This window comes from Monoraphidium neglectum, assembly GCF_000611645.1.
Source record: "Monoraphidium neglectum strain SAG 48.87 unplaced genomic scaffold scaffold00936, whole genome shotgun sequence".
NCBI classification, from domain to species: Eukaryota; Viridiplantae; Chlorophyta; class Chlorophyceae; order Sphaeropleales; family Selenastraceae; genus Monoraphidium; species Monoraphidium neglectum.
Window position 1 is genome coordinate 4,113 of NW_014012692.1, and position 12,992 is coordinate 17,104.

At 63.0% G+C, this 12,992-nt stretch overlaps 4 protein-coding genes across 4 annotated transcripts; 3 read left to right on the top strand and 1 right to left on the bottom strand.

Moving 5' to 3' along the window:
- Nucleotides 1–865: 865 nt before the first annotated feature.
- Nucleotides 866–1,258, bottom strand: MNEG_5991 (hypothetical protein; the record flags this gene model as incomplete). Its single annotated transcript, XM_014045532.1, has 1 exon — nt 866–1,258. One exon carries the CDS (start codon nt 1,256–1,258, stop codon nt 866–868), a length of 393 nt encoding a protein of 130 aa, XP_013900986.1.
- Nucleotides 1,259–1,992: 734 nt separating this feature from the next.
- Nucleotides 1,993–3,623, top strand: MNEG_5992 (Trafficking protein particle complex subunit 3; the record flags this gene model as incomplete). The annotated part of the gene is made up of 6 exons (XM_014045533.1): nt 1,993–2,028; nt 2,192–2,289; nt 2,528–2,579; nt 2,732–2,854; nt 3,144–3,254; nt 3,501–3,623. The coding sequence occupies 6 exons, from the start codon at nt 1,993–1,995 to the stop codon at nt 3,621–3,623; spliced, it is 543 nt and encodes a 180-aa protein (XP_013900987.1).
- A 1,142-nt stretch (nt 3,624–4,765) lies between these two features.
- Nucleotides 4,766–5,110, top strand: MNEG_5993 (hypothetical protein; the record flags this gene model as incomplete). Its single annotated transcript, XM_014045534.1, has 2 exons — nt 4,766–4,873; nt 5,006–5,110. 2 exons carry the CDS (start codon nt 4,766–4,768, stop codon nt 5,108–5,110), a joined length of 213 nt encoding a protein of 70 aa, XP_013900988.1.
- Nucleotides 5,111–5,228: 118 nt separating this feature from the next.
- MNEG_5994 (hypothetical protein) lies at nt 5,229–8,250 on the top strand (the record flags this gene model as incomplete). Its single annotated transcript, XM_014045535.1, has 8 exons — nt 5,229–5,292; nt 5,400–5,481; nt 5,530–5,723; nt 5,921–6,676; nt 6,848–6,982; nt 7,168–7,511; nt 7,742–7,806; nt 7,941–8,250. The coding sequence occupies 8 exons, from the start codon at nt 5,229–5,231 to the stop codon at nt 8,248–8,250; spliced, it is 1,950 nt and encodes a 649-aa protein (XP_013900989.1).
- Nucleotides 8,251–12,992: the final 4,742 nt, after the last annotated feature.

The following is a 12,992-nucleotide window of genomic DNA, read 5'->3' on the forward strand; positions in this document are numbered from 1 at the left end:
GTTTTTTCATCCTCCCATACTCACTCGATTTTCCCTTGTCCGCCTTCTTTGGCGGCATCTCTTGGGTCCACGCGAGCCTCGGCGGTTTCTTCTCACGGCACGTCGAGCTGCTATGTTCGCAAGTACTGCTAGCTCACTAGCATGATCGCAAAAAAGAACCCGAAACACACCAATTCCACAACTGTCAGGTTCACGAAGGCAACCCCATCAAGTGGATAATTCAGCACCAGCGATGAAGCGACTGGCCGTTCAAATGCACGATGCATGGGTGCACTCATGCACTGCGTCCCGATCCCATCCATGCCAGTTTGGCCCAATCTGACGGTTACCTGGGCACCGTGTGAAGCAGAGGGAGATACCGTACCTGCCAACTCTCAGGAACCGGCAGCTCACAGACTCGCCATGAAGCTCCTTACAGCAGTGCGGGGCGGTCGACGGCCACTGGAACATGCTACACTCAACACAAAATTGACCCGACTTTGTACTGTCATGCAGTGCGTGTGTTAAGTCCAGGCAGCGATTGGTTTGAGAGCGTCACATCACAGGGCAAAATGGCTGTTGAAGCTGATACCAAAAAGGAGGCTCCGCCGCAAAACAGAGCTCTGCAACTGCGATATTGGCGGGCCACAGGCGGCGCAGCGGGGCGCAGGAGGCGTCCCCACACCACACTCCCGGCTTTTCTGACGCCAGCGGCATTGACAAGAAAGCCGGCGGCATAGAGCGCAAAACTGCCTGGGCCGGGCCAGGGATAGTTCGCAGGGTGAAATGGGGCGTGCCGGCCATGCCGCGCCCCCTACCCCCAATGACCGGCTCTGATCGCCCCTTGCGCCCAATAAATTCAGGGCTTGCATCCGCTGCTCAAATCTCACAGCTTGACATCGTCAAAGTTGATAGACTTGAGACGATCGGCAGTGAACAGCAAAGTGCCATCCTCGAACGACTTGCACGCCTGCAGCTTGCTGGCGCCGTCGTCGGCTGGCGCAGCAGCAGCGGGAGCGGCGGCAGCGGCCGGTGCTGCAGCAGCAGCGGGCGCGGGGGCGGCAGGCGCGTCCGCGGTGCTGGCGGCTGTGGCCGCGCTGTCCTCACCGGCCTGGCGTGCCTGCCAGCGCGTCACCCACTCGCGGGCCTCGGACACGTTGGGGAGCTCGTCATCCGCCGCCGCACGCGCACGCACAACACGGCGCTGAGCAGGTGCCCGAAACGCCGCACACGGCATGGCGCGGGCTGTTGCCGGGGCCCGGAAGGCAAGGCGCTGCATGATGATGGAACTTGGGAGGGCCTGTGAGGAGTTCGGAGAGCAGCACAGCAGGAAATGGGATTGCGGGCGGCGGCAGACTGCCGCTTGCTGATGCGCCAGCACAGTCGCCATGTGGGACATGCAGGCAGCATGCACGCCCTGCAAGAAGCTCATAGGCTACTAGTGGCCTTTTTAGACCCACCTGCGAGCTGAGTGAATGAAGCAACGGCCTTGAATTGCGGAAATTGCTCGACAGATCTGACAGACGTGATTGCGTCGCCTTTGTTTCAAAAGTAACTCACTACCGTACCAAGCTGCTTCTCGTGTGACATTCAAGAATTCCGGCAACACGACTTCCAGCCTGGCACCAGGTGTTTTAGACCTGGACCTGACGTGAGATCGTGCAGCTTGCTCGCTCCTACACGAAACAACACAGGCGTCAATTGAAAGTTTGTCACGCTTACAAGCGACGCTGCTCTGGCAGGAGATCACTAGCGGCGCCACTGTCGACCCGGTCGCGCAGACGGCGGGGGCACTCGCCCAGGAGGTTGGCAGAGCTTCACACAGCGGCTCACGACAGCCGCTGGCCCCAGCGTGCCCAAACCGCATCCACCAGATTGAGTTCTACACGTGTGAGCCAACCGTAGGCAGCGCAGCCTCGACCGCAGCCAAGGATCACCGGCTGGAAGCATCGCCCTGCTAACAAGAGCCAGCAACGCCGCTCTGTGCGGCGGCGGGCAGCAGGCGCGTCCGCGATGCCCCCAAGGCCGGTGCCTCAGTTGGAGCAGATCGTGAGTGCTCATTGTGTTGCTAGGGTAGGCGACCTTGTGCTGGGTGCTGGTCAGAATGTGTGCACGTGGCTGCAAATGCTGCACACCTGCGCATGCTCCTTCCCTGAAGCCATGCCTTGCGACCCTGTGGCGCCTTCTCCGTCTCGGCCGACTCCAATCCCAGAACGCAGAGGTGTTTACGTTGACGTACGGCTCCATAGTGCGGCAGCTAATAGAAGACTTTGAGGACCTGGACGAGGTCAACAAGCAGCTCGAGCAGATGTGGGTGATCGCAACTCGGCTGCGGTCCGCCCTGGTTGCGGCGCTGAAACGGGCGCGCCGCCTGGTGGCGATGAGGAGCGCGAGGCGCAGCTGGCAGCGTCATCTTTGACGGGTTGTCGGCGCGTGTTGGGGACGATGCAAGGGCGCCAGTACGGAGTGGTGGCTGTGCCTGCTCAGGCTCAGCACTGATAAACCCGCGCCTGGCGCCCCACGCCTGACCTCTCGCGCTCCTTGTCAGGGGGTACAACATTGGGGTGCGGCTGGTGGATGAGTTCCTTGCAAAGGCCAAGGTAAGCAGGGAGCAGGAGTCTTTTTTGCGGGTGGCCCCTGTATTCAAGCTTGGTGGCAGCGCTTTCGCGACAGCCACACCTTCTTGGACTGAGATTTTGCTGTCAACTATCTCATCTTGGCCTGATCTTCTTTATGTTGTTGCATCCTGCAGATGGGCCGCTGCAGCAGCTTCCGGGAGGCAGCTGAGGTGGTGGGACGCCAGGCCTTGCCCATGTTTCTGAACGTGTCGGCCAATGTCACCAACTGGAATGCAGATGGAACAGAGTGCAGCCTGGTGCGTAATAGGGGTGAATCAGCATGAACCAATTGACAGCTCGTCTGCATCATGGATTGAGCAGCAGATGGCTGTGCGCAGAAGCGAGGGATTGCAGCATGCATGCGCATGCATGCCAGCACGCGCATTTGTGCACACAGTGGGTATGGACTTCAACCTGTGCCAGAACCCTTGGGCTTTCACGTTTGCGGTGCACTTGCTTCCAAACCTAGGCAACACGCCGCGCGTGTTTGTGTCCTTCCGCGCATCTACCTGTTCCTTGACAAGTGCCGATTCCCCAAATTGGCAGGTGCTGACGGACAACCCTTTGGCAGACTTTGTTGAGCTGCCAGAGGAGTACCGCGGAGAGCTGCGGTACAGCGGCATGCTGTGCGGCGTCATACGCGGCGCCCTGGAGATGGTGCGTGCGTGCAGGTTGTCACTGATATGGAGAGGTGCATGCACTGCCTGTACGGCTCATGCTAATGGCGTAGGCTCGCATGGAAGCTTGCCCATTCTTGTCACATGTGCATGCGCAAGTATGCAAGTGATTCGCCTTGCATGCACTGCTCGTGTGCATGCATGCGTGCATGCAGCCTTGCAGCTCATGCAGGCATGCAGCGCAACCCACACTCTCTGCTCCCCCTGGCTTTTGCACCCTCGCCAGGTCAACATGGACGTGGAGGCACGGTTCGTTCAGGACGTGCTGCGGGGTGACGAGGTTTATGAGATTCGGCTCAAGCTCAAGGAGCACCGCGCAGAAGCGTTTCCTTTTACGGATGACGACTGACTACCTGCTGCTGTCAGGCGGCTGTGCCAGGTCACCACGAAGCTCTATGGCTGTGTGCAGGCGGCTGCACTTGAGGGCTTGGGCCGTCCCATTCCCTCCTCATGTGTGCTTGCCGCCTTGTAAAGGAGTGCTGTCTCAATGTGGGGACCCAGCATCACGGGCATGAGCTGTGATCAGTGCGCAGAGCAAGCAGGAGCGAAGTCACCAGCAACTGCTCAATTGCAGCATGACACCCAGCGAATTCATACAGATTCCCAGCAGCCCATGCTCCGCTAGATGTGGGATCATAGTATTGTCTCAGTCATACATACAAACATGGGATACTGTACATGCACACGCGTGTTGTTGCTGCGTTCCTTGCTGACGTCTTCTCATTGACCTGTCAGCGAGCGTAGGCCCTTGTCAGCGAAGGTAGCAACCTCTACAATCAAGAAAACAGTACGGTTTTAGGTCACCGTTGCAAGGAGTGCTGCTACATACCGGTATTCGTGACAGAAGGTGGCGGGAGGAGCGATCGAGAAATAAGCCGAGCTCGGACCAGGACGCTGGAAGATATCGCCAGGATCCATGGTGGGTTGCGGATCCTTAGATTCGAATTCCTTCTCACGGCTTTGCAGGTACGATCTGCCGTGCTGCGTGCGGAGCCTTGAACGCGTAAATCGTACCTTGCGGGCCCTCTCGCGGCAGATGGGAGCCATAATAGTGCCGCTGCACGCTCCTCAAAGCGCACCAGCAGCGTCGTGGGCCGTAGGCGCTTGACCTCCGGTCAATGTGCGCTGCTGTCTCCGCGTACATCGCGCAGGGGATGCTGCTGTGCGTGCAAAGGCCGCCGGGCCTGATGCTGCTGGCTATTTGGACAGTGTCAGCGCTGGTGATTGGGGTGAAAGGCGTGGTGGTGCAAGCTACGACACAGGCGGGGTGTGCTTGCCTGGCATCATGGAAGGATGCAACCGGGGCCGACCACACGGGCTGCGCCAATCCCAACAACGACCCATTGGTGAGCGCCTAGGCGATGAACGAATTGATCCAGCATTATGAAGTGAGTGCGATATTTAAGCTCAAAGTTGACTGCGTAATGGCCGCTTCCTTGAGCATGGCATGCGAAGCTCTGCTGGCCTGATGGTGCCAGCCTTGCGGATGCGATGTGGCAGGGCTCCTGGTGCGCCGTGGACGCGCGAACATGCCTGGGATACTACTCGTCTTTCGTGACTGATGGAGGCGCCACCGAATTTTACGACTACTGCGGTGATGTCAGGGGTGAGTCACGCGCTTGGCGTCACAAGGGCCTGAGCAGCACTGCGTGGCAGGCACCACCGCCTGGGTGTCAGGGATTTTGTGTCGAACACTCAATGTTGATCAGCGAGCAGCGCATGTGGTAGCAGCAGCAGCAGCAGCAGCAGCAGCAGCAGCAGCAGCAGCAGCAGCAGCAGCACCAGCACCAGCACCAGCAGCAGCAGCAGCAACAGCAGCAGCAACAGCTGCATTAAGAGGTTATCACTGGCATGCACTGTGAGACGATGCACCATACCATGGACCCTGACGGCCCCCTTGCCGCATTCTGCAGAGCGCACAACCAATGGCTGCCTGTGCGCGACGGACTGGAGGATGGACGGCATTGGCAAGGAGGCATACCACAACCGTTGCGCCCACCCTGACTCGGCGAATGGAGGTGCGCGCTGGCGCGCTTGTGTGGTCGTGTGAGTCGCTAATAGAGAGGCAAGATTGAGCAATGGTGTAGGCATCCTAGAGCAGCCACTCGCTTCACATTGTCCGCAGCAGTGCAGCAGCAGCAGCAGCAGCAGCAGCAGCAGCAGCAGCAGCAGCAGCAGCAGCAGCAACAACAGCAGCAGCAGCAGCAGTAGCAACAGCAGTAGCAGCAGCACTGGCGTTGGCAGCGGCGCGGCAGCGGCAGGGGCAGCAGCAGCAGCAGCGGCAGCGGCGCGGCAGCGGCAGCGGCAGCGGCAGCGGCAGCGGCAGCGGCAGCGGCAGCGGCAGCGGCAGCGGCGGCGGCAGCGGCAGCGGCAGCGGCAGCGGCAGCGGAAGAAGTAGTGACAACTGGTTGTCACTACTTTTTCCGCTGCCGTACCGCAGAAAGGGAGAGTAGGAGGGCCAGGCAGAGGCACACACGCTGCAGGTGCATTCTGAATTGCTTGCATTCGATTGAAATAAAAATATACCCCGACAGCGCGTTTGCTGCATTGCAACAATACCCAACCCAGGTCGCAAGTGCAGGGTGGATTACTCCACGTGCCCTGCCAACACGACCGTTGGCGCTTTTGACTCCTGCCCCGCTCCAGTCGGCGACGCGGCTGCCGCGCTCTATGCGGGCATGGGCGCCCCAGCAACCATCCACGGCTGCGCCTGTTTGCTGAGCGACTGGGCATACGCGTACCCTCGGGATACGCCGGTGGCCGCGGTTGGCGGCACAAGGACGGCGCTGTACGGCTGCGCAAACCCTGATGGGGACGCGCTCGGGACGTGGTGTCCGATCGACCCAGAAAAGTGCGACAGATTTGCTGGCTACGTGCAGGTCAACGTCTCCACTCAGGTCGCGTTTGACTACTGTGCCGCGGAGCCGCCCGCGATGCAGTGGAAGGACGGCTGCCGCGGCCCCCGCATCGCCGAGTGGGATCAGTGCGGCGGCAAGAGCAACTGCACCGAGTGGGGCTGCGCAGACGCCGTGTGGGCGGGCGCGTGCTGCGCGGCGGGGCTCGAGTGCCACCGGCAGCACGCCTACTACCACCAGTGCCTGCGCCCCAACAGCACCAGCCCGCCGCCCTCCTCACCGGGGGCCGCCTCCAGCAGCGGCTCAGCGCCGCAAGCCGCCTCCAGCTCCACGGCGGAGTCCGCACCCCCGGCTCTCCCAGCCCTCGAGGTTGCCCATCCATTGCTGCAGTCCAAGGAGCCCGGCGCCAAGATATACGTCAACCTGCGGGTCGACCACTCGTACGACCTCATAAAGGATGACGTGGGGGCCCAAGCGGCGTTCAAGTCGGACGTGGTGGCGTGGCTCAAGGCTGCCACGGGGGCGCCCGAGTACGTCTACTCAGCAGGTGAGTTGGCGTCGGTGGCGGCGGAGTGGGGGGCGGGCGGGTCGCCTTGGGTTCTGCCGGTGCGAAAGGAGCCCAGCGGCGCAGTGCGTTCAGCTGTGAGATATGGGTGCGCGTGAGGTCAGGGACCTGCCATTGGCACGGCAACTGCCTGATTGCACGTGCGACCAACAGGCATCGACATGATCACCAGTGGCAGCGTGGTGGCCGCCGGCACCGTCGTGCTGACCGCCGACGCGCCGGCCGACCAGTCTGCTGTGGTGATGCAGCGGCTTCAGGACGGCGCCGCCGGCTCGTACGCGTCATCAGGTGAGAATCCCAAGGGGCGGCCCAGCCTGCGGACTCACCGGGCAGCCGACACACCACCTCAGCTTCCTGATGCTGAGAAACCAGGCTCTTGCCGACTTTGACACCTGTGAATGATTGGTGTGCAGCCGGCCAATGCTGTTCACCATTTGTTCATATTGCGTGTGCTCGCCCTCGACACTTCACAGGCCTTGCGTCCTCGTGGGGGCCGCTGCTGTCCTTCCAGGCCAGCCAGACCAGCCCCTCGGCCCTCAAGGCCGGCGACACCGCCGTCCCACAAGACGCCGCCGCAGCCGCCGCCGCTGTGGCTGCCTCTGGGTCCGCCGGCGGGGATGGCGGCCGCCTGCAGCTGGGGCCCGGCGCGATCGCAGGGATCGTGATTGGCGGCGCTGTGTTCATGGTGCTGGTCGGCGTCGTGGTTTGGCGCGGCCTTCAGATGAACAAGGAGCACGACAAGGACAAGAGCGCGCAGCTGGCGTACATGAATGAGTTGACCGAGGCGGATATGAGCGATGATGAGGACGCGTCCAAGGTGGGTGTAGGGGTAGGATGGTGAGTGCATGCACATGGGGACGAAAGGTGGCTGGGCCTGCAGGAGAGAATGTAACGCAAAAAAAATCAGGAGAGAGCGTGCGTGTGTGCATGCATGTCCAACAGTCCAAGCAACGTGCCAGCAGCGTTGCAGCCACCAAGTCGGCCTTCGCGCGCCCACTGACATATCGCGCTTTGCCTCGATTGCAACGCTCGCTACCTTAGAAACAGGTTGTGAGGCAAGAGATGGCCAAGCTCCCGAAGTCCGTTGCAGCCACCAGCACGGGCGGTGCCAGGTGTGCGCAGAATTCTCGCTTGCCATCTACCGTGTTGTGGTAGGACGTCCAAGCCTGGTTGCCGACCCTCCACCTCCAAGCTTCATCACACCTTTGATGGATCTCCTTCGCGCACCTAATCAATTTCACCGCAGGCCTACCAGCACCGAGCCCGACCCTGCTTTCCTGCCCCTGCCTGATGGCGAGGTCGCGCGCCGCTCCAGCGCGGGCGGCCTCGCGTTCGCGTCCCTCAAGCAGCGCCGCATCAGCGGGGGCGGGAGCGCGGGCGGCGGCAGCGGGGCTGCCGGCTTAAGCGGGGCGGCGACGCCGGTGGAGCGCACGCAGGGGTCCAACGGCAGTGGTTACTTTTCGGTTGCGCTCAGCAAGCTGGGGAGTAGCGTGGCGAGCTATGTGTCGGCTGGTGGCGCATCGGCGGCGGGATCGGCGCCAGAGAAGGATCAGTAGGCAGAGCTGGGAAATCCATGCTTGGTGGTAGAGGTGTCCGGCACAGCCAATGGGGACCGGGCAGGGGGGACTGCTGGGGGAAGGGGGCTCAGAAAAAGCTGAGGGGCACAATGTGTACTGCCGCTTTGACGATTGGAGAATTGGCAGGTTGGCCAAGCACTTCGCCTGGCTGTAAGAAAGCCCTGTAACAGCCTGTACAGCAGTGACTCGGGGCCTTGATGTTTGGGGTGTGTCATCGTGACGGGCAGGCGAGGCGGCATCGACTTCTTCAAGTCCAATTCGTTGACCGCTTGTTGCAGGGCCCAAAAGCCTGTGTCTATGCGTGCATTGTTCGTCCACGCCATTTTTATTGATATACATGTGTGAAGGTACTCTCTGCATCAGCTCGTTGCTGAGATTCTCGGAGTTGCCGAACTTCCACGGGACGGCTCAAGTTGATCCTGCGTGTACAAAGCAAACCCCAGCTCTGGTCAGCGTTTCCGCTTCAGCACACCTGCCGATCGATCATCCACCCCCCGGCGCGTGGATTCACAGCTGAACCTGCCAACAAGGTTCCCTATGTGCATGTGATGTGGCCCAAGGAGCAGCGCCCTGAGCCCCCAGCTCCCTCAACCCCGGGCTTCTCATTCGACAGCGGCGCAGCCGCACGTCCCCTGGCGCCGGTGCGCCGCCTCACCGTCCGAGAGCCTGGGGCTGCTGGTGGCCACCACCAGCAGCTGCTGCAGCAGGAGCAGAAGCCGGCAGACCAACAGGCACCCGAACCCAGCCCCCTGGTCAAGGCAGCCGGGGCGCGCGCTGAGGCGTCATGGGTCCGCCAAAAAGAGGAGCTGCTGCAAAAGCTCGCGGTGGGGGCCGCAAGAGCAGCCCCTCTGAGGCGGGTGGCGACGACGCCACCTGCAGCGACGCCGGCCCCAGCGGCCGCAGCGGCGAACGCGAGGCCGCATCCCAACCCCCGGCCACCGGTGCCGCGGCCTCCACTGGCGGCGGCCCCTGCAGCCCCGCACCTCTCGCCCCCTTAGCCATCCCCGCGGTTACCGAAGCAGGAACGGAGGACTATGAGATGACCGCGTCGCCGGCCGCGCACCCGCAGCACCGGCGCGGGCGCTCGGGGCCAAAGAGCCGCCTGTCGCCGTTCATCGGCGTCAGCCAGTACAAGCGCACGGGCAGGTGCGATGACGAGGCTTCAGGCCTGCCCATTTTTTGCTTTTCTGAAGTTCAACACTGGGCAGTCCTTAATGTCTTAGCAGTCCAGTGTTGCCGATTCCAGCTGTCACACAATAGCCTCGCGTGTCAATGGGTGATGCAGCTGCCTCGGCTGGAGCTCCTCTTTTGCCCCTCGACCTTCCAAATCTCTCCCTCTTCTCTGCATAGAATGCTTTCTGGCCCCTTCACAATCTCCGCTGCAGGTGGGAGAGCCACATCTGGCTATCCCAACCCATGTACATGCACGCCGACGGCAGCTGCAGCGACGACAGCGGCGGCGGCGCCGCCACCACCGCAGACGGAGCGCCGGCGCGCAGCAAGGGGAGCTGCGGCGGAAAGGCGGCGGGCCGCACAGGCGGCGGCGGCAGCGGCGGCGTGCAGAAACGGAAGAAGAGCGCCAAGGGCCGGCAGTTGCACCTGGGGTCGTTCCTGACGGCTGTGCAGGCAGCGAGGTGGGCGCCTTGTTTTGGTGGGGTCGTTTGGTGCTTCGCACAGGATTGTCGTCGTGAGCAACAAACACAGGCAAGGGCTGTCAGTGGGCCACTTCACTTCACTTCGGCATGCATGGGTCACGGTTGCGCCTCAACCCCAAGTGAGAATGTGCTGGCACATGCGGCCTGCAACCCACCCAAACCTCCCCTCCCGTGCGCTTGCATTCCATCCAATTCAATCAAGGGCGTACGACCGCGCCGCTTTGCTCCTGCGGGGCCGCGCAACGCAGCTTAATTTTGCAGCAGAGGAGTACGACTCAGACCTGGTGCTGCAGGTGTGTGTGTGTGTTGCACGCGCGTGCATGGGTCTGTGTTCGCGCACAGGCGCTGCGCGGGCTCGGGCGCATGTTCAACGGCTCGCCTTGAACTAGCAAGATGACGAGCGCGCCTGCCTCTGCTCCTGGATCCCTGTGTGCTTTCAAGCCGGCGGAACATGCAGCTTTTAGAAACAGTGGGTGATCCTGGCTGTTTTGGAAGCAGCAAGCACCAACACGATGGTGTTTGTCGTGCTCGAAACTCAACCCCAGGAGCTGGCAGCCCTGCCACGCAAAGAGATGGTACTGGCGCTGCGCAGGACGGCAGACACAGAGGCGCGCACCGTCGTGCGCCTGCTCTGCCGCGGCGGTGCATGCATGCCGCAGGCTGCTTTGGAAACATTCAACTGCATGTGGACCCGGTCTGCGGGCGGGTCTTGCGTTCTAGAGTTGGCAGTGTGCAGATCCCAGGTTCCGACCCACTACTCACTGTTCCAGGTGGAGCAGGAAGCTCTAAGGGCTTTCACCGCCAAGATCCCCGCCGCCTTTGCCGGCCTGCTGCACCAGATCCACCACGGATCGCCCCTTCACATTCCACCTGGGGCGGCGCCCGTCCCCGTCCTCACGCCTTCCACGCCGCCCGCCGCGGCCACGGCCGCTGCCGCCGCCGCGGCCGCGGCCGCAGCCATGATGGCGGCACAGGCTTCCAGCGGCCCGTTCTTGCCTGCGCCCCTCGTCGCGCCGGGCACACCAACACCAGCCGCGGCAGCCGCTGGGGGCCTGCAGATGGGCGCGGCCAGCGCCTTCTTTCCGCCGCAGCTCAGCAGCAGTGGCATGCAGCTGCAGTTCAATGCCAGGTTGGGGGGCAGCCTGGCGGCCCCGCTGGTGTTTGGTGCGCAGCCGGATGCAGACCACCAAGCCAATTACCAGCTAGAGATGCATGACCATCCGGCGCCGGCGCCGCTCCAGCTGCAGCTGCCTCTCGGCTCCTCGCCGCTGACCATGCCGCCCAGCTTGGGGCTGCTGGCATCTTCTGCACGGCAGGGCGCTTTTGCCGGCGCATCGGGCCCGAGCTGGGGGCCTGTAGAAGCCGGCCCTCTGGCAGGTGATGAGACCGGCGGGCCTCCGACGACGGCGGCGATCGGCTGGCCCCCGTCACTGCCGCAGCCGCTGCCGCTGCCAGCAGGAAGGGCCGGGGGCAGCGCAGGCGTCGGCGATGGGGCAGTCCCTGGGCCACTGCCGGCCGCCAGCCAGCAGCCCGTGAAGCCTGAGGCGGGGCTGGCCGCCCTGCCGTGTGGCGGCGAACCCCACGTCAGCAGCAGCAGCACGAGCAGCAGCGCCGACTCGTTCTCCCAGCAGGGGCGCCGGCAGCGGCAGCCGCCGGGGGCCGCGCCGTTGGACGGCCTGCCGGCAGGGGGCGGCCCTGCTCCCGGCCTCCTGCCGGTGCCTCAGTTGCAGCAGCTGCCCACTGGTGTCACCGTGACATCAGCAGACCCGGTAGCAGGCAATGGATGGCTTCTCGGCCCCCCGCCGCCCGCAGTCTCGGCGCCGCCGGCCGGTTGGCGCCCCAGCACCGCCCCTCAGAGCCATGCGCATGGGTTCATGAGCTGGGGGCTTGCTTGGCCACAGGACAACATAGGGGCGGCAGGTGGCGAGCCCCAGGCGTCACACATCTTCCAGCAGGGGCGCCTGCAGCACCACCACCTGGACCGGCCGCGGACCAGCCCGGCCAACTATGGTGGCCATGATGTGACGGCAAGTGGGTGGCCGGGCCATCCAGACATCCAGCAGCAGCAGCAGCAGCAGCAGCAGCAGCAGCAGCAGCAGCAGCAGCAGCAGCAGCAGCAGCAGCCGCAGCACGTCACAACGCCGTGGTCTTCAGCGGAGAGCTACCCCCACCACTTGGGGGGCTGGCCGCTGGCGGGTCAAACGGCGGAGGGCCCGACGCATCAGGGCGCTGCGCGCATGGCGCTGGACGGCGTGCCAGCTGCCTCGATGGCACCAGCAATCGGCCACGCTCCGGCCCTGTTGCCGTCGCCGGCCGCGTTGCCCAGCAGCGGGCCTGGCGGCGCGGCGACGAGGGGCGTCGGTGGGGGTGCCGCCGCGCAAGAGGCGTGGGAGTGGTTCCAGATGTTCCACCAGGACTCACTGCCGTCGCTGCCATCCATGTAGAAAACCCTATTCCTCCTCAATTTGATCTTACCGCACACACACGCCACCACATGCATGGTAGCCTTACGACCTGTGACAAATCGACTTTGATGGTGGCCGGCCATGGCGGCGGATGGCAGCAGGACGGCACGTGGAGTGTGGCAAGGCAGAGCGTTAATCGCATCATTGGCAAGAAACACACGTGCCAGCAATTCTGATTGCCTCCATGATTGCAACCTCATTGCACTGCCCATGAGCCCGAGCCGCTGCGCCAGTAAGGCGATTTTTGGGTGTGAGCGCCGACTGCCAGACACTGCCGCACGCAAAAGGCTTGAAAGGGGGCTGCAGCCACGCCATCTCAGCTCCAGGCGTTGTAACCGCAGCATCCGACAGCCCGCCATTGGCAACTGGGCCCCTACATCGTCATCATAGTAACCATCAGAGTAGCGAGAGCAAATGTGCCCAATCCTTTCAGCGGAGCCTGCTCCGCACACAGTTGCTGGGCGGTTATGCTTGCAACCTCTGCGCACTCGCTGCGTGGCGACTTGCGCCGTCGAGGCTCTGGGCCGTGCATGGCGCATGTAGCAACCCAGGCGATCAGGCCACTAGGTGTGAATGTGGCTAGTCAAGTAGATCAAGAGGC